The sequence below is a fragment of the Diorhabda sublineata genome, chromosome 6 (assembly GCF_026230105.1).
Source record: "Diorhabda sublineata isolate icDioSubl1.1 chromosome 6, icDioSubl1.1, whole genome shotgun sequence".
In the NCBI taxonomy this organism is placed as follows: domain Eukaryota; kingdom Metazoa; phylum Arthropoda; class Insecta; order Coleoptera; family Chrysomelidae; genus Diorhabda; species Diorhabda sublineata.
Genome location: NC_079479.1, coordinates 34,540,923 through 34,562,596, shown reverse-complemented (window position 1 = coordinate 34,562,596; position 21,674 = coordinate 34,540,923). Strand labels below are relative to the sequence as shown.

General features: G+C 30.0%; 1 protein-coding gene across 4 annotated transcripts; it reads left to right on the top strand.

Moving 5' to 3' along the window:
- Window positions 1-53: 53 nt before the first annotated feature.
- On the top strand, window positions 54-21,562 carry LOC130446098 (protein polybromo-1). 4 transcript variants are annotated; one of them, XM_056782161.1, is made up of 21 exons: window positions 54-271; window positions 438-567; window positions 2,531-2,841; window positions 2,955-3,426; window positions 3,487-3,975; window positions 4,489-4,776; window positions 5,176-5,238; window positions 6,082-6,240; window positions 6,295-6,620; window positions 7,926-8,432; window positions 8,499-9,580; window positions 11,084-11,313; window positions 11,381-11,547; window positions 11,841-12,013; window positions 12,381-12,553; window positions 16,938-17,102; window positions 17,281-17,550; window positions 17,613-17,887; window positions 19,265-19,332; window positions 20,836-20,938; window positions 21,099-21,562. In XM_056782161.1, the coding sequence occupies exons 2-21, from the start codon at window positions 445-447 to the stop codon at window positions 21,319-21,321; spliced, it is 5,667 nt and encodes a 1,888-aa protein (XP_056638139.1). In that variant the 5' UTR covers window positions 54-271; window positions 438-444; the 3' UTR covers window positions 21,322-21,562. The 4 variants fall into 4 exon arrangements, with proteins under 4 accessions (XP_056638139.1, XP_056638138.1, XP_056638141.1 ...); XM_056782160.1 differs by having other exon boundaries at window positions 5,176-5,271; XM_056782163.1 differs by lacking the exon at window positions 16,938-17,102.
- The last annotated feature ends 112 nt before the right edge of the window (window positions 21,563-21,674 follow it).

Genomic DNA, 21,674 nt, shown 5'->3' with positions numbered 1-21,674 from the left:
AACATGATTCGTTGTGAATGCTTTCACTCTATCTAAACATCGTTAGCCGCCATTGTATAAATATCGAATTGAGTGATGAGTCGCTTGTCGCGCCTTATTTATATAATTTGTGTTTTTGTATTTTATAAAATTTCAGCATGTTAAATAAATCGTTTGGTACTTTAATCAATACCTAATACCCATGAAGACGATTATCGTGTAATTAGTTTGTAGAACTTTTATCAATGTTGGAAAGGTAACCTCTTTGAATAGGGCAGCAAAAAAACGATTGGTATGCCTTTTGTTGTTTTATTTTAGTATTTTATTACATGATTTACTGTAAAGCTAATATAATTATATACATCTTTGCATACAGCCTTTTATTTAATGTTAAAACTCAGTGAAAAAAATTGAATAAATCTTATGAAAATGACAACATTGGGTTATTTAATTTTTAGATAGAACATGAGTAAGAGACGGAGGGCAGGTTCTTTGCCTAAGTACACCGAAGATGATTCCTTGGATAGTATCGAAGCGTCTACAAGCAGTGGCCCTACAGCTCACAAAAGAAGAAAATTGTTTGACCCTGTTAGTATATGTTTGGAAATTTATTTATGAGTGTTTTTTAAAAACACTTTCAATTAATCACATCTTTTTATTTTTATACTCCATAAAAGGTCAGAGATGAACAATTATTTAACTTTAAATTAATAAAAAAAGGTTTATTCACATTTTTTAGTTAATTTAATAAAGACACTTGTTTGATTTAATGTCACATATATAATAGGAGAATTATTAGCTTTTTTATATATATCGATATGACTGTTTATGATATGTTTAAATCAATACCACTAAATTCACATAAATTAATAGATTTTTTATAGTAGAAACAACTACGAAAGTACTGAATTTTGATTTTGTTACCATCTATGTTAAATAGGAAAAATAAGTAGTTTCCCAATATTCAAAACATCAAAGAAATTTACAACAGAAACAAATATTGTCTGATTGACCTAGTTATAGGAAAGATTCTTCAGTATGTGCTAAGAAAAACAATATTCAGTTTGTTAATGTAACTAAAATCTAGTTTCTGTCACAAAATAGATATCATGTTTCCTTAATATGTGAATGAATTTTTGCATTCGAAAAGAGCACAGGATAATTCATTAATTGGAAAAAGCACTGGAAGAAAATAAACCTTCCTAGATAAAGACTTACATAAGGATATAAAACTTGTTCGTCATATAGGCAATGTTTTAGCCTTTTGCTTTATCTTTTATATCCTTTGATATACAATTTACAAAATAAACTACATTTTTTAGGGAATTATGTAGGGTAGTAACTTTTTAGATTGAATAACAGGCTTTAAATCAAGTATAATGAGGGATTTTTTAGACATGAGTCAGAATGTCAACTAAATAATCCAGTTTTTAGATTAAAATCGTTTCACAAAGAATTAAATATCAAAGTACTCAAAATAGAAGTAACGACTCTGAAGGTCTAAAATACTAGCTTTCAGTATAATATATTAAATTTTTGTGGAGAATTTGCTGTTGATTAATTGTTAATCAATTATTGTTACTCCAGTCAAGATATTGATATCAATTTTGTTTCTATAATTTTCATACAGTGCCAGTAACAAATTATCTGCCGTGTTTTTGAAAGAAGTTTTTAAAAATTGAATTTTGCCTGCTTTGACACATTTTTAACCTTTCCAGGCGTCTTTTAAGCCACTTTAGTAATTCGAATGTTCTGTACTTTCTGACCACCCCTAAAGTCAGGATTTTCAACATTTGATTGCTGCAACCGACTAAAATAGGCACTAGGATTTCAAGGAACTATCAATAAAATTAAATAAAAACGTTTATCACATTTAATATCTAGAATTTATTGTTCTTTTTATTTTTTTTTTTTATAATATTTACTACCAGTAACATAATCTGATGTTTTTTGGAACAGTTTACTAATATTTATTTTATTTTTATATTTTACGTTTTAGACCTTTTTATATGTTTTTCTTGATTTAAAGTGTCAAAATTAGTTTAAAAACAGGTACACATTGATATATCGACCTATTCTGGCTTCGATTAAAAATTTATTTGATTCAATTGAAATTTGTTGCCAATAGTTTTTGTGATAACTGTACTATTGAGAAGAAAAAAATAAATTCAATGGTTTTTTGTGTTTTCTAATTCTTTAGAAATGAAATGATATACAGTAGGAAATTGAAAATTTGAAACAATCGAGATACATTGGTTTTGGTTCAATTATAAAAATCCTCTCTTCTAGATATTATATTAAAGCATCCATTTTCAGTGTTATCACAAACTGGAGACCTAAGATATTCAGGAATCAGGAATGAAGATTTTCAACAACATTTCGAAACATAAAAAAATATTTGATTTCAAAAACATAGTATTTCATCGAAGTTAGTTTGATACACTATTGAGATACATTGAATAAAAACTAAAATAATATTCCATATTTGAAACGAATTTGATATCTAGTCAATTTTTTTAATTTATTTCATTTATTTATTAAATTTTTCCAGATGGAAGTTTGTCATCAATTGGTAGATATACTTAGAAATCACAAGAAGGAAGATGGCTCCCTGCTTAGTGAATCTTTTATTAGAATACCAAAAAGGCGGCAAGAACCTTCATACTACGAGGTTGTTAGTAATCCTATAGATCTTCAAAAAATACATCAAAAATTAAAAATGGACGAATATGAAGACATAGATGATTTGCAATGTGATATAGAATTGATGGTTAACAATGCAAAGTCTTTTTATAAGAAAAACACTCAGGAATATAAAGATGCTGTTGAAATTCTTGACTTGTTTATAATAACTAAAAACAAGTAAGTGAAATAATAAAACTTGGTTATTAATATGATATTCTAATGTATATTAATTATCTTGAGCTTTTTTATGAATTTGTTACTATTTTCTGTACATCCTTCTTTTTTATTAGATTATTAACAGTAGACGAAGACTCATCATCTAAAAAGTCTGCTACTAATAACAAAAAGCACCAACAGTCGCCAGCAGTTCAAACTAATTCCAGACGCAGCTTAACTAAAATTGTAACAAAAAATAATGTTAATCATGATAATGATGATGATGAGAATGATACTGATAATTCAAATGACGAGGAAGATAATCCATTCGAAGAACTGCTAACTGCCGTCTTAAATGCAAAAGATGAAAATAATAAGCTGCTTCACCTTGCATTCCAATTACTGCCTTCCAAGAAGAGATATCCCGATTATTACGAAGTGATTGAACAACCAGTTGATTTGAAAATGGTTACAAATAAAGTAAACAATAACAAATACAAGTTTCTTATAGAAATGGAACGAGATTTGCTGTTGATGTGTAAGAATGCTTGTTTGTACAATGAACCTGGGTCCCACATTTACAAACAAGCCAAGACTTTGCGAAAGGTAATGAAAATTTATTTTAACCGATAAAATACGATTTTGAAACAAATTCACTTGTTTTAGTTCGTCCAAGCAAAGAGGATTGAGATAGACCAGCGTCGAGGTACTATGCCAGTATTAGCAACCACAGTTAAGAATAATTCAAGTCCGAACGCGAAAACTTTGGGTACAAGAACTTCTCTAAATTCAAGTCGAACCAGTGTAAATTCTAATAGTAAATCTCCTCCAAATTCAACCAAATACCGTCGATCGCCAAGTGTAACTAGAAGTAGTAGTTTATTAAATTCCACCAGGACTAGTAGCGGTGTAAATTCAAGATGGCATACGCCCGTTTCGGTGCGGGAAAGACTTAGTGGTAATGGTAGTGTAAATAGAAATAGTGTATCAAGTGTAAATAGAGTAGGTGTTAGTCCAAGGCTCAATAGGTTTCACAGGTCTGGAGCAAGTGTATCACCTATTAGTGACGGCTTAAGATTTAAACATAGGAAAGTAAGAAGTGGAAGTGTTCGATCGTCTAGTAATAAAGAAGGATCTGATACCGAGGACCATGACGTGAGTAAAATTTTAAAATGTCACTTGAAATTGGCCCCCGGTAGTCTGACCCTATAATATGAATCTACTACTACTATTACTTTTTTAAAGTCTTGTTTTTAGGAGGATTTATGAAAATAAATATGGGAAATATCTCACTTGGGAACTTCATAGTTTTATGATTTTAGTTCATTATTTTTTGCAAAGTAGTCAAAGATTATTTATTTATTTTTAAAGAATCATATGAAAATGAAATCAATGAAAATCAATATTTTTGTAAATTGAGAATTTTATTCCATTTTAAAAAGTAAAAAAATATTATCAAAAATGTTGATTTTTCAATTTTATAGAACCAAAGTACTAAGAGACAGTACTAATATAAAACTAAGCCAAATAGCTTCAAACTACAGGAGGTTTGAAAATTTTGTTGAATTCATACTGCTTTAATAAACTTTGAGGTTAAAAAAAGAGAATTTTAGTTCAAACACAATTTTTTAATGATTTTTCTTGAATTATATACGTGGTTTTGTTTAGCTTGAAGCATCAATAGATCTCAAACATCCCCATTGGAAACTGTTTGAAACTGTAAGGACCGCAACTGGTACAAACGGCAGGCCAATGTCAGATCCATTTTGGAAGCTTCCTTCTCGAAGATTCTATCCAGACTATTATCGTGAAATTAAAAATCCAATGTCTTTGAACCAAATAAGAAAGAAACTAGTCATGAAAGGTTATGGTACTTTAAGCGAAGTGGCAGGAGATTTGACTATAATGTTTGAAAATGCCAAAAAGTACAATATTCCTACCTCTAAACTGTATAAGGTAAACATTTTTTACAGGGCTTCAATTTATATAGAATCTTGTCATTTAATTGGAGGAAAAAAAATTTATTTGGACTATATGATAAATTTGAATAAAAATGATGAAAATCATTTCACATGTGCTGTCAAGTATCGCTTAACACAATTTTGGAAAAATTTAACATTTATTTTTATTGATCATCTAGTAAATCTCTCAAAACTATCAATATAATGCCTATTATGTAATAAAGAATATTTAATTTATGAATCAAAATTATTTTTTCAATATTGTAATGTCTTTGAAATAAATATTTGCCGATCCAATTCATGTGGTTTTACTTGGCAATTGAATTTCTACAATTATAAAATTATTTCATTTGTTAGTGATTTATAGTAAATGTCGTTTTAATTTTATCTTCAGGATGCTGTAAGGTTACAAAAACTGATGCAGTCTAAAGTTCAAGAGCTACTTGATGTTGATCAGGTAACACAAAGAGTTACTAACAAAAACCGAAAGGTATGCTAACGCACTTGCTTGTTTTTGTATTTTTATTTTAACCATCTAACTATTTTATGTTATCCTATATATGTTACCAAAAGTTTTTCTGTTGTGGTTAAAACCAAGACAAACTGTTAAATGTCTTAGGAGACTGTTTTTTTTATAAATTGTCTATATGATGAGCTCAAACAATAAATCCTAAAAGACCTACTGCTATTATGGAATAAACTATTCCTAATGTTCCAAAAGCTTCTTTTTTTTCTACTTTCTTGTCTAACAACATGGGAAATTGATCTAAATACTGAAATAATTAAAGTATAGACTATAGGATGTCCAAAAAATCAAAATAGGTGTTGGTATAAGATTGGGTCTCCTCCTCCGGTGGGATTATTAGTTATATAGCAATGGCTAAAGCAGTTGAGATAAAAATTTAATAACTCTAAATTAATTGAGGGAGTATGCTGAATTTGGAAACAAAATAAAACCCAACATATCGTTCTCCTAAAAAATGTAATAATTTGTCTCTGAAAGTTAGTTTTAGTACTACCCTACCTTTCACTCATTATAGAGACATTTAAAGTACTCTAAACTCAAGCATTAATGCAAAGGGTGTATTTAGTGACATCTCTACTTAACAATAGGAAAATTTAAACAGAACACCTAGAAAAATTATTTTTTGGTAACAAAATCGATATTTTTTGTTCCGTTTTATGCTTAGCTAATAAGATGATGTTTTATAAATGTGTTTAATGCTTGCTAATGCTCCTAACCCTTTAGTTTACGAAAGCTTAATAAAACATAATGAAAGACAGCGATGTGGCGTTTTAGTTATTTACAGAAAATACGGTGATACGACGAAAGCCTGGTCCTAAACCGAAAAATAATCCTTTGGGAACGTATGCACCTACAAGAGGACGTCCTCCAAAAGATTCTACCATACTAAAGAAACGTTTACATCTCATAGCCAAATATATGTTGGATTATACGGTAAATATATTTCGAATCTTGTTTATTATTTAATAAAATATAAATTATTTCTAGACTGAAGATGGTAGAAAACCGATGCTGGCGTTCATAGAGAAACCGTCTAAGAAGCTTTATCCCGAATATTACGAAGTAATATCGGAACCAATAGATTTTCTTGAAATTGAATCGAAAATCAAAGGGGAACAGTATAGTAGTGAGGCTGATCTCGTTAAAGATTTCAAATTAATGTTCAATAACTGCAGACAATTTAATGAAGAAAATTCTCCTATTTATGAAGATGCCAATAATCTCGAAAAGTACCTGTTGAATAGACCTATTCAACTCAAACCTGTTAATATAACGCCCGAAAAACCAAAGAGGGAAAGGATAGTTTTGAAACCGTAAGAATATATAAATTGACTGCACTCATTTTTTTAGTTCTTAACCAAATCTCCACCTAGTTCAGATTCTATAATAATTGTATCATCTTTCAATCATCCTGTATTATATACATAAAATACAACTTCAATAAGAATTTTATGTCGACATTCCATGAAATTTCCATGCGTCTAGATCATTTTCTAAAAACTTCTTTTAGTGATGGAAACCGTTCAATTGTTGAATATACAGTTCCGTGATATACAAGAACTCAAGGAAGTCATTAGGTACTAAATCTGAGCTATACAGTGATATAGGGATAAAAAGAAATCATTGGGTATCAAATCGGGACTGTTTGGTGATACAGGAACAAAAAGAAGTCATTAGATACCAAATCAGGGCTGTACGGTTAAATCAAGACTAGATAATCCATCACCTGGCGTTTTCTCTAATGACTTCTGGCAAAAAAATGGTTGTGTGTCATTCAAAGCTGACGGTCTTATGCTTAATTAACTTGGATGAAGATTTTATATTGAAGTGACCATGTTCCTTAAAATTTCAATCCATTTAAACAATTTTCCAAAAACAGATCTTGTAGTAATAAAAATTGTTGAATCATTGACCCTGTAGTTGGTTTTTGATAAGCAGGAACAAAAGGAAGTCATTGGGTGCCAAATCGGGGCTATAGATAGTTTATCAACTGACTATCAAGTGACTTCTGGAAAACAAAGTTGGTACAATGCCAATTTTAACACATTAACAGTGGATCTTGAAGAATGTGCAGCCATTTAAAAACAAATTTTGTCGGATTTGGTTTGTCTTGAAAGACATACAGAATTAGTTGCCATTTCGATTTGGGGTCATGTGCTTAATTTAATTAGATAGACATTTTATACCTTCTTCAAAAAATGGCTACTTATAATTATAAAAATTGTTGGATCATTGACTGTGTAGCTTGTTTTTGATATGCAGGAAGTCTTTGGGTGACAAATCAGGGCTGTATGGTGGATAGTCATATCATTTGGCGTTTTCCGCATTCCTTCAATGATTCCCGGCAAACAAATGGTCGTATACTCTTCTGAATTGATCGTCTTATGTTGATAAAATTCCAAAGAAACAACTTTTGGTAGATTTGGCTGGTCTTAAAAGACCCATAAAGTCGATTGCTATTTCTATTTAGGTGTTATTTGCCTAATTGACTTTGATGAAGGTTCCTATGTACGGGGAATAGTTTTGCAATGCTGTACTACATTAGAAATGAGTTTTTTCACAATAATTCGTTTTATTATGTATAATTTTGATTGTTGATTGAAATATTTTGATTTTAGATACAAACCCAGGCGGATCCTGTCACCTCTAGAAAAAACTCTAAAAGGTTTCTTTGAAGCTATAAGATATTATCGTGATCCTAAAGACAATCGACAATTGTCCCAAGCTTTTATGCGATTACCGTCAAAAATGGAATACCCCGATTATTATGAAGTAATAAGTAATCCAATAGATATGGAAAAAATATCTCAAAAAATCCGTTCGAACGATTATGAAAATATTGAAGAACTAGCAACCGATTTTGTATTACTTTTCGATAATGCTTGTAAATATAACGAACCTGATTCACAATTGTACAAAGACGCACTAGTTCTTCAAAGGTTTCTTTTTCAAACTAAGATGCAACTTAAAGAAGACGAAAATACCGTGCCCGATGTATCTGCTGCGGTGCAGGATATCTTCCTCAATTTATTCACCAACGTCTACAATTATCAAGACGATGACGGTAGATGCTATTCTGATTCGATGTTAGACCTACCCGAGCACGAAGAGATAAACGGGAAAAAGTAAGGGTTTTCTTTTATCGATCACGTTTTCGAAAAAACAAACATTAAATCAACCTTATGTTACAGAGTTCGAGCCCTTTCTTTAGATGTAATAAAGAGGAGAATGGATAAAGGTATGTACAAACGTTTGGACGTGTTTCAAGAAGACTTTTTTGCTTGCATGGAACGAGCAAGGAACCTTTCTAGGACTGATTCACAAGTTTTCGAAGATTCCATAGAGCTACAATTATATTTCATCAGACAAAGAGACGAATTGGTTAAAAACGGAGAGCTGTTGACATCGCCTGCTCTTCTTTATACCGAAGCTGACGCTAGAGCTTCAATTGATGATCTTAGAGCTGAAAAAGCTCTCAAAGAATCTATCGAAGATGAAACTGAAACAAGGAGCTCGGAAGATTCGATATTAAAAGAGATAAATGTTAACGAAGAAATCAGATCGACTGGAGATTTCAATAATATCAAAGAAGAAAGTATGGTCGACGATACTAATACCAGTAAAAAAATCAACAACGTAAATGAAGCGAACGGAGAAGAAGAAGATGATGATGAAGAAGAAGAAGAAACGATGAGTAACGAAAACGAATTAGTCAATAGTAAAAGCCCAAATGATGAGAAACAATTAATCAATAATAACGAAGCCAATAGTCAAAGTGAAGATGTTAGTAATAATAAAATGAAAAGTAAAGATAATACACAAGGAGAATCTGTCAGTGATGTTAAATGTACGAAAACTGAAAAAGACAGTGACAGTGATAACAAAAAACTTAGTGTAAATAAAGAACTAAATATTAACAATACTACAAATGACGCAGAACCTAATGATAGTGATGGAACAAACGGCTGTGCATCAAACGAAAAATGTGAAAAACGGACTTTTCAAGTTGGAGAATTCGTGTATTTAGAAGCCAAAGAAAAAGGTTGCGATACTCACATACTCTGTATAGAGAGATTGTGGGAGAACAACGGGCAACAAATGATATACGGAAATTATTACTTTAGGCCTGCCGAAACATATCACGTATCGACAAGAAAATTTTTGGAAAATGAAGTTTTCAAATCGGATTCGTATGTAGCTGTACCGGTGGAGGAAATTATAGGCAAATGTTGTGTTGTAAATGTCAAATATTACTTTACAATGAGGCCAGAGGGTGAGTTTAATTTTAATTTTCCAACTATTCAAGCCTCATGTTTACAAGATTGGTCTAAAAATGTGAGTGACAAATAAAACACTTTTATCACAGTGATGAGGTAAATTCATAAAGTTTATACGTAATGTAAACAATCTAGATTTGTTTCTACATTGAATCGATGACCTTTTAGTTTTTTTTTTACAAATCATTGACATTGCAGCTTGGCAGCATATAGACATAGAAAGTTTTTGAAATCATTGAGTCTACAACTGTGTCGTGAAAATATAGAACAAAACTAAAAAATTCACAATGTAAGATCTGCAATATAGAACGTGCTAGGTCAAGAACTAGGGCTTTCGACATCTTCTGGATCTTCGAAATCTATGAGTTAGACTAAACTAGATTTTAAAAGGCAGTACCCGACTACTTTGTCACTCTATTTCGAGATAAAAATATGTTTTAGTTTTTACAAAACATTGAAAATAGTTGATTGGGTCAAAAATATACAACTAACGAATAGTTACAAGCTCTTAGGAAATCACAGCTACCTACAGAGAGCTAAACTTTTCTTTAAATATGATAATTCTAAGGGAACCCAGGTACCTCATCAATCACACAAGGGTTAATATTCTCTATTTTTGAGCTAAGTTACCTTCAAAACAATAACCAAATGTTATCGGTATATGGGTTGGATTCATATTCTAATGTTTTTCTTATTTATTTATTTATACGATTTCTAATTCTGTCTCTTATTTCTTAATTTGTTTAAATATTTTGTACTACATTTAACTAATTTATATAATCACTTATCACTAATTAACTTATATAATATGTTTAAATTCTTCGATTACTTTCTATTTCAGTCTATAATACTATACTACGACTATTTATTATAAACTAACTAAACTGCGCTATACTCTTTATATATCCCAAAAGAATTCTTAAGAGTTCTAGAAATTAAAGAAACAATATAAATAAATAAAAAGAACTCATGCATTAAAACTATTTTTTTCCTCAAATGTTTTCGAAGTGACTGTTTCATTCAAGGACATCTTTTAACTCTCTATACCAAGTTAGATGTTTATTAAGCACATATGTGTTTTTGTACCATAAAATAAAATTAAATTGAATTGCGCTACTAATTTTCAACTGTAAATGGTATATTCTTATTCCAATGTCAACAGTATCCAGAGATTAAACTCAGATATGTACATGTGTCATTTATATCACATACTAGAACTGTTTTTTTTTATTTTTCACAAACTTTTGTAGAATTTTACCAGATAATTTATTAAATTAGTTTATATTCTCAACTTTTATTTTCTCATTTAACAAATTTCATGTTTCGATAGTATTTTTCTTTTCAGTATTAGTTGATATATTTTTTCTCATCTCCATGTAGTTCTTCACCACTGATTTGAATATTTCTTTGTTCTTTAGTTTCAACTGCTACCTATTATTAATAATAATTTTCTTCGGTTTATTCGTTGTCCTTTCTGCACAAATATATTTGATTTGTAGGTTATGAAGACAAAGATGTATATGTGTGTGAATCTCGATATAGAACTAGGACTAGATTATTTAAAAAAATTAAAGTCTACCCCGATAATCCTACAATAAAACTAGTACCTAGGGAAGTTCCAATTCAACCCAAAAGGGTTATGTCTGTGTTTCGTGAACGCATAGAAAAACACAAAGACGAGCTACAAGAATTGGAAGATTTAGAAAGATTCGATGAAAAGGAAAAATTGGTAAGTTGAAAGTTTTTATTTAAAAAAATTTAGAAAATGTCAACAGACTGATAATATTTGTTTTCAGAATGTGGTGGCCGACAATAATATGGACATAGATGACGGTAACACATATTACGAACAGTTTAATACAATGTGTTCTGGTGTGATTAAAACGGGCGATTACGTGTATGTTGTAGCTGATGGGGGTAAACAAATTATAGCACAAATAGATAGTATTTGGGAAACGAAGGAGTGAGTATGTTTGCCATTATTCTTCATCTTTGTCTTTTCTATGTATATTGTTTTCTAATTTCATAACATCTGCATTTAATAGATAGTTAGTGGTACTCTTTGTATCTCAGTTGTTTCTTGATTTTGTCCCTTGTTGTTTATCTGGCATCGAAGTTCATTCTTTAGTACTAGATTTATTCTATGAACACTGTGAGTGTCTCTTTTGGAACTCAAATTGAAAATAAGGAGTTTGTTTAAAACTACCGGTATCGATGTAATTGTTATATCTAATTTATAAAGAATTTTTTTTGCAGTGGTAAATGTTACTTTCGTGGCCCTTGGTTTATACAACCAACGGATATACCTCACAATCCAACTAGGCTATTTTACAAACAAGAAGTATTTTTATCCAGTTTAGAAGAAACCAGTCCTATTGTCAGTATTATTGGAAAGTGCCATGTTTTAGAATTGAGCGATTGGGTGATATGTAAGTATAAACATCAGCGAGGAAGTAAATTTAAATATTTAAGCACCACCAAAGAGGATAAATTACCGTAAATATATATGAGCCTAAAAATAAACTATCTGAAATGTGACAGATTCTTTCTCATAGTCGAGCTCAACTCATAGTTGACATATAGGAGTACTGGGTTCCAACTCACAAAGGAGTCAAATTTTTAATGGATCACAGAAAATCCTATATTTGTTCCAGCTTTGGTGCAATATATAATATATATTTATAATAATATAACAATGAATTAAAAAGTGTATTGTATAGGAAAATAAATTCTCAACGTATTCAGTAAAATGTGTTTTTAAAAGGTGAGTACTGATATTTGATGTTCCATTTATAGATCGACCAACGGAAATACCTGAATCTGACGTCTACATATGCGCGTCTATGTACGATGAAATCAACAAACAAGTCAAGAAACTCACTCCAGGTGGACTCAAGAAGTACATCCACAGTCCGATTGTAACCGAAGATGAAATTTACTTTTTCAATAGGGTGCTCAATCCACCAAAGGTAGGTCCGCCTGTTTGTATGTATCGATTGTATTACTTTTATTTTGAGATAGTAGAAAAAAAAAACAAAAAAAAATAGTTTTTAATGGGTCATATTGAATTTCATTATATTTTAGTTAATATAGAGAACTAATAGATGTAAATCATTATAAAAATGTATTTAAAATTGACCACAATGAAAATTCAATTTATGACCCATTTAAAATCTAAAATGTTTTTATGTATTGGAACTATTGGTTATATGAATTAGTATAAAGACAACTCATGTTGTTATCTTCATAGTTTATATAAAACATAAAAATCATTCGATGAAGTACAACTTTCAAAATTAAACTAGCATCGTAGAGCAATATATCTCAATTATTTTTTAATAATTAGATCTACCATCCATTAGAGTACTCTCAAATCAAAATTTAGAACGATTGTTTAAGTAGATTTTAAAATTATTAAACATTTAAAAAATTATTGGAACAATTAAGTGTTTTCGGTTGTTTCATTATTTGGAAAGTATCAGATATTACATGGAGTAAGGTAATTAGGAAGTATCAACATTATAAAAAGGGTAAATATGGTTTTATTGCAATATTAAGCATCTCAGGGATGTACGAGATTTATTTTAAATTAGTTTTAGTACAATTATTTATTTCTACTATCCATAAAATGGCCTAACGATAACCAAAGCTGAATTTGCTGTTTTCTTCCACTACACCAACGCTCATAATGACATTTTTTTGTCCTTGGTGCCCCTGAGAAGGTTCAAAAGATCAGACAGAGTAATTGTGAGGGTTGGTGAATTGGTAGAAACAGTAGTTCAAATGCAACAACGGTTTTTGGAAACTCCTATTGATGTAACCAATAATAGTTAAAATACATATTGACATTTAATCGTATTCTTTGCATGGGTAAATTGAATATTTTTAGAGAAAATTATCAAATTTGGTGTTTATATGTTATTATTAATGCAAAAACTTGATATTAATTTAATGTTTGGCATACAGAAATATTTGAATAGTTATCCGATGAAACGACCCTTAATTTTTCATTGATGTTTGAATTTACAATTGAATAATAATAATTTCATATAAATCTCAAATCTTGATACTAAATTGTAGTATTTAAAAATGGAATAGAATATATATTTTCAGTTTTAAAAAGTTGGGTGAAAATTATTTTAATTTGAATATTTATAAATTATAATTCGATTTTTTCACTAATAAAATGCGAATTTTTAAACAGAGAAAATTTATAATATGAGCAATAAAATATATTTAAGATCTTAGAAGGTGAGTAGACCACTAGAAATTGTAAAAAAAAAGTATTTTTGTCCTCCTGATGATAATTTATTTTTATTGGGATATTTTAAATTGCATGCGGTAGTATTTTCTTATTTCTAGATTTATCAAGGTCATATTTAATTCGAATAGATAATACGCCTTTTTTAACCATTTCAATTCAAAAAAATTCACTTGTAAAATTTATTTCAAAAACAGGTATTACGATCGAAATTTCAAATTTCGCGCTCCGAAGTACGCCATTAACCCACACTAACCTCAACTTCTGTCAAATGTTGTCAAAAATGCAAGCTGACGATGATGGTGGAATGGCGATAAAAAAGCTTTTTTGACGTTTTTTTCGTGAAATGTGTTGTTTTTTATCAAATTGATTGTTGTATTTGTATAATGTGAATAAGTATAGTAGGTGGAAAATCGAGACATAATGGAAACCGCAATGGATAGTTCTCCTTTCCCCGGAAATGTAAATGTTTCAATCTTTTTTGATGACCTATAAGTAGATTTTATAATTATTATAAAATGTAAAAATAACTTTCTATTATTAAAAGTGCTAGATTTAATGGTTTGTGGGTTAAATATTAGAAGTATGGTTTTTTAGGAAATTACGTAAAATGTATGTAGATTTGGTGTGGCTTTTGTGAATATGATTTTATCTGAAAATCTTCAGTCGGGGTAACAAGGCGTTGTCTCGTTTTATTTTTATTTCTATATCTTTATTTTCTCTAAATTAGTCAGTTCAATAATATTTAATTTTAATATTTTACAAACTCAAAAGTTATTTATAAATAAAAAAATTATAATGATAATATTAATAAATATTCTGAATTTCATAAAGAAAATGGTTCCTTTGTTCGATTATTAAACGTGACGCATAAATTGAAATATAATTATTGAAATATTCTAGAATATGGAAGAAAAATGAAAAATTTTCACATTTTTATGGAAATAATAAATTATAATTCAATAGTAAAAGTATTTTTAGTTTCAACACATCTTTGTTCTAATTTTTATAAAAATCTATTCTTTCACAAAAGCTAAAATCTATTTTCATTTATCTTCAAAGGGAAAAACTGCTCTGCTAAAATTTTTTGTCTAAATATGTGAAATTATTTCAAACATCATTTTTCTAGGTGCCATTATAAGGTAAGTGAAATAAGGTTTTATCTATTTTTACTAGACCTTCTAAAAAAACTTCTGCCTGTTTTAGTCATGTGTTTATTTGGTTCAATATAGTGTTAATTCATTATAAATATATAAAATATGAGGCTAACACACTCTGTTTGTTCTATTAAGATTTACTGAAGGTGAATTATTTATGTAAAAGCATAAACTCTTCAGAGAGTTTACCTGCAGTTTCTAAAAACGATAACTTGGTTATTGAAACGCCTGTTAGACATTGTAATTGTGATTATTGTTGTAGTGATAGCATGTAATACTGTTTTTAATTAAAAATTTTTCATTAACATGGAAATTGGAAGTTCCAAAAGACAAATCAGACAGATTGTTAACTTGAAAACCGTTTTGGTAAACTAATTTTCAGTTAAGTTGAAGGATAAGCATCATTACAATTATTTATGTTGATTAGTTTTGAATTCTAGCTGCTCTTTATTGTTTCTTATCTTTGTCCCTTATCTTTGTTCAGTAGAGTTTGTTCCAGCTGACACTTTCTAGTATGATCCTCAATATTAAAAAAAAAACTATCGTTGTCTTCATCTATTTGTTAATAAATAAATTAGAAACGTTAAATAATTAACTTTCCGCCATTTAGTGGAGTAAACAAGACATGCTTGGGTTGATCTCAGGTAAATCGTGATATTTCTGTGAATTTTAATAAGATTTAGCTATATTAAGCTCTCTTAAAATTGATCAAATTGATATTTTTAGTTTTCTATGACTTCAGTGTAATAACCATTTAACCGCAGGACTTTCCAATTTTTTCAAATTAAAAAATCTGTTTATGGTCCCATACAATAAACAGATTTTTCTCTTTCCTGGACAATTTTTTTTTTCGCTAGCTCAAATAATAAAAAAGTGGATTTCAGTTGCGCCCTGAAACTTTCAAGGGGGTAATGTAATATCTTTTTCCACCATAAAGGTGCTGATTACTTTACAGTGCGCACGTGCCAGAATTGGTATAAAAAATTCTGCCCTGGTGATTTTTCCTCCAAAGATGAGGAACATTCTGGTCTGTCTGCTGAACACAACAATTGAAAAACACTTGATTGGTCTTGGGCTAGTTAAGAAGCTTGATATTAGGGTACCTCACGAGTTGAAAGAAATTCATTTAACACATATGCACCGTAAACGAAATAAAACTTAGCCTTTATTGAAAAGTATCATCACTGGCGATGGAAAATGGGTCCCGTACAGTAACATAGTTGGAAAATGATTATGGAGTAAACACGATGAACCAGTACAAACCACATGGAAAGCTGAAAAACAACAAAAAAAGCTCATGCTGCATTGAGCAATCAAAGAAAAACTATCAGAATTGTCAAATCGGAAAGGTTTATAATGCAAAGCCTCGCACATCTTTGGTAATTCGTCCCCCATACAGCCCTGATCTGGTACCATCTGATTACCATTTATTTCGAAGTTTGCAGAATTCTTTTAATGGTCAAACTTTCACAAATGACCTTCAATCGCACCTGGTTCAGTTTTTTGCTGATAATGACCTGAAATTTTATGAGCGCAGATTCATGAAGTTGACAATAGGTCATTGAACAAAATGGAAGATATATAATTGATTAAAAACTATTTCTTGTTAAAAAAGTTATTATATTATACCAAAAAATCGAAATTACTTTGTCATCACTTGAACTTCAACTTCCAAACTATAGGTCGTTGAATCAATCCTCTGGGGAAAATGCATTTTCCAGTTTTTATCAATTTAAAGCTTTGAAAGGAATCAAACCATTTTGAGAATTTCATTCACAATTCTAATATTTATTTCCGAATGGAAATATAATGTAATAATTTGTTGGATAAAAAATTTCATGCCAGAGTATTTTTTTCCTTTTTTTATTGTAGATAAGTAGGGGGTTAAATACGAATGACAGTGTAAATTTTTATGGTGTATATGATACGTTTTAGGAGGCATCCCCACAATTAACTAAAATGAATGATATGGATATAACTATGGAAGATTCCCTGGACGGTGGTCCACCGTCAGTTGGTTCAGGGGAAATACCATCTGTTATTCCAAGTACACCCGTTTCAACTACCCCTGTACCAACCCCTGTTCCTACTTCTAAGAAGGTACGTTAATAGGTTCTGAATAATAAAAAAAACGGATACCATTTGGTAATGTTGCAACACCGTAAATTAACATGAAAGAAATAATTTTCCAACTTTTTAAAACTGACTAACATTGCAATTGATGTATTAAAAATCTTTTAAAAAAAAAATAATGATTATCGTGTTTTGTTACATGCAGAAATCTAATAAAAACAAAGTTGTCACTGGTTACATATTGTACTCCCGTGAAGTACGTAAGCAAGTGGTCCAAAATAATCCAGAATCTACGTTTGGTGATATCAGCCGAATTGTAGGCAGCGAATGGAAATCGTTGCCTCAACATGAAAAACAGCAATGGGAAGAAAAAGCTTCGAAACTAAACGAAGAAACTAAAGCATTACTTCTATTGGAACAAGAACAATGCGGCAGCCCTGCTTCCTCACAACCTCCTCCTCCACCTGTCGATCAAGTGAGTGTATAAATCAAATTTTATTTTAGTAACAATTCAAACGAATTATTTACAATTTTTAGGTATTTGAGTGCCTTTGGGACAATTGTGACTATCAATTCGAAGAAGTTTCCGATCTGATTGAGCACTGTGTTAAGGATAAAGAGTCTCAAGGACACGTTCAAGCTTTTTATCAAGAAAACGCGTTAACCGAATTCAATTGTTATTGGCGCAATTGCAGTAGGGCCAAAAAGAATGTTCAGCCCTTCCCTAATATGACTCGTTTGATCAGACACGTTCGTGATATGCACATCAATAAGGGTAACGGAAGAAGTGTACCACCTGAAAATCGCAGCAAGTGAGTTTCATTTTATTTATTATTATATTTAGAATATATTTTCGTTAATGGATTACGAAAAGTGCTGAATAAATATAAATTTATTTCTGGTATCGAAAGGTATCGAAACATCAATATTTATCTATTACCGATGTAGAAGATCGATTTGTAAAATTTAATAGTTCTCATGATTTAATTTCAAATAACGTGATTCATTTATTCGAAAGATTCATTCAATCTAATTGAAACAGGAATTTTATCGGGAATCGAGTGATGCCAGTATTACTACCAGCCATTTCCACGGTCGCCGAATTTTTTTCTGGTTTGTCAACATTTCCTTTACAATTGGCATGTGCTTGAATAGCATCGATTTTTATATTGAATGAACTGTTTAAATTTCGATATATTTTCAATATTTACAAAGACAAAACTCATTTATGTATAATTCGTTACTAAACATAACCTTAAAAGTGTATGTATATAAAGAAATTTGAACGATGAGTATGAAATATATACAGAGCGATATTTGAATAAAAATATCTATTCTTACTTTTTAGCTCATAACTTTTTAAATTAGCGACCTACGACAAAAAATTATATGAACATAATTGTAGGCAAAGCGATTTGCCACAAATTATGTCATTACAAATTTTTGGACTCCTTTTTCTAAGATGGCGGTCGAGGGACAAGGGTTGCAACCCTACAAACTTGGAGTTAAGCCCAGCCGACTGTTTGTTGTATAAACACTTATGGGCACCTATAAAATCTATCAACCTTTCCCTAAATTTCGCGATAAAAATGTTTTCTTATGAAAGATTTAAATAAAAAAACAAGAATTTGGTTTTTTGAATCTTTCACATAAATTTTGAGGTTATGTGAAAAAACTGTGGACACAAGAATTGTAGATCTTCTTAATACCTACAACTTTGCTATTCGACTTTTTTCCATAGGACTTATGGTTTTGAAATAAATCGAGGTAAACAGTTTTTAACCCCCAAAAACTTACCTTACCACCTTCCCAACCTCAGATCGCCCGTAAATTATTTTTCTCTCCATTTTTATCATATTTACTATTATTTTCTTTTATTTAAAAAACTATTGACATCGGTCTATATCAAACAAACATTTCTTTTGCTTTTTATATTTATTTTTCATCATCATTAGCTCTACAGCCTTGTCTTTCTCTAGCCCCGAACACCATTGATTTCCATAGCATCTTCAAAGACCCTCTCTTTCCATCAAACTTATTAATTTCAAAGATTTCATGAAATTTTAAATATTCATATAGTAAAATGAAAATTTGTTTTAAGCTGGATGAAATACCTTAAATGAGTTTTGTTGAAAAATATGTTCAGTAGTAGTGTATTGCAAATGAGTATCATATTGATGTTGTGGTAGGAACTTCAAGCCTTCCAGTAAGCCTCCAGCTGTTAGTCGTCCGACTCCTTCCGCTACTCCCAATGCTCGTGAGTTTTATTAATTTCAATTTTTTTTTTATTTTTAGGTATTTAGCTTCTTAGTACCAACGATAAAAAATTAAACGTAGTACAATAGTATAGAAAGTTGATTTTTTATTGCATTCGAATAGTTTTTTGTAAATAAGTAGTTAGTCGATTCTAGAAACGAATTAACTTTAAATAAATATTGAAATTATAGAAATATCTGCATTTATACTGTGAATTTAAATTAGTACACGGTTAATTATTTTGGTTATAATATCGAAGTCACTTTTTCCAACATGAAATGATACTGTAATTTATTCTTAAACACTGTAATAAATCTTCGTGTTACTTGCAAAACTAATTATATCTTAGTAGCCCTAAATTCATTTTTGGTATATTGGTATATTAGTCAAAATGTTTAAAACGTTTAGCGTTGGTACTATTACCCACACTTATTTTTTATATAGAATATAAATGTGGCTAGAATGGATTTGATTTGTAGTATTTGTATCTTCAAAATTAGCTTGTCGACGTAGTTTGATTTTATTTGTAGTAGATAACCAATCAAAACATTGTTCACAATCAAATTTACTAATTTTATTTTTTTTATTATGCTAACAGCGACTAATAATACTTTCATCACATCTTCCGGAAATGTAACTTCTTCGTGCGTTACAGGTAACCCTATTTATATTTCAATAATTCAATAAAATAAATTCCTTCTAGCCATTTGAATGAAGGAATTCTTGAATTATGAGTTTCTATTTTTATTTTAAGTGTGTTGTCAACTCATTAAAAGTTTTGTCTAAGTCATAAGCAGTTTTATAAAGATTTCATGTTGTTTATAAAAGAAATAAAATATGAAAAAGAGATTGAATACCTGTTTCGAACTAAACTTCTCATTTTTATATTTTACAACGTTCACAAGTAGTTACATGGAATCAACAATCTTCAGAAGTATTCAGCAACTTTTTCATTTCAATATAATTTAAAATCAGAAAACTTTTGTATCGGAAATGAATTGGTTTTATTGTGGTATACATACTTTAATAATTGATTTTATATTTTGAGATATAAATACAGAGAAATGCCCTCTATACAGTTCTGATTAACCTTTCACTTTGTAGACCACTTAAATTTTACTGGTTTATCATATTTCCAAAACTCATAAAAAATGAACAAATCTAACATTGGAAATTTGCCTATACCACCCCTGATCAAGTCCTCCTCGAACCCTTAAAGGTCCATCAAACCACTGTATACCATAGCTACCAAAAAAGTGGACCATTGCTAGACTTCATCGTTATTGAGATCCAGAAAAGATGTTGAACGAACTATTATGAGTTGATATTGGGTAACAAATAGTTTTTTTGTTCTGTAAATCATAATCATCATCTATAATTGGAACAGGTAGTTGAATAAAATGGTTTCTAAGGACTCTTGAGAAAAAAATAATAAACTCCAAATTCAAGAATTAGTTGAATCTTATTTAATTATTGCATATAACTAATTTTCATTCTTCTATAGCTCCTCCTGTTTTATCTCCGAATGCTCAAAAGCCTCAGGAGCCGATGTTCATTTCTGTTCCTCCACGTCCTCAGCGTGTTTTGCATTCTGAAGCATATATAAAGTGAGTATAGATCTATTTTGTACTTAGTACTTTCCCAATAATCCCTAACAATGTACAATTGACAAAAATAACAGTTTTAATTAATCAAATCAAAATTTTGTTTTGATATTTAAAGGATTTGAAATCTTATCGATATAGAATTCAATATTGATGTTTTTAGATACATCGAAGGATTGCAAGCGGAAAATAAACATATATCTCCTTGGGAAAGAACTCTACAGGCAACGCAGGAGAATACTCCCGAACCGGATATGGAAAAAATTAAAAACGTTGCCGTCTGGTTAGGTCGTAAGGCCGATCAACACGACAACGTAGTTGCAGCTCTATGGAATCTCCGTAATCAACTATTAAAAGATACACTAAGTTTACATAAAACTTTGTAATTATTATTTGTTAAGATTAATTTATTAATGATTTAAAAAATTTTTCTTTGTGTGAAAAAAAATTACTTTATTGTTAATATTAGTTATCAGGTGTGTATTATTTTTCAATTTTATATAGAACAAAAATTATAAACGAGTATCGAAACATATATTGGAGTATCTATCCTTTTGACTTTCAAGTATCGTATAAAAAGAAGACCTCAAAGTAACTTCTTCTGAGTTTGAAACGAAAGAGATTCAACTGCAGAAATATTGAATCATGCCTTCTAAATGAACTGAAAAAATTTAAAGCACTTGATTGTGATCAATTACACCATAAAATTTAAACGGTGTTTAAGCATGCTGTACGAAAA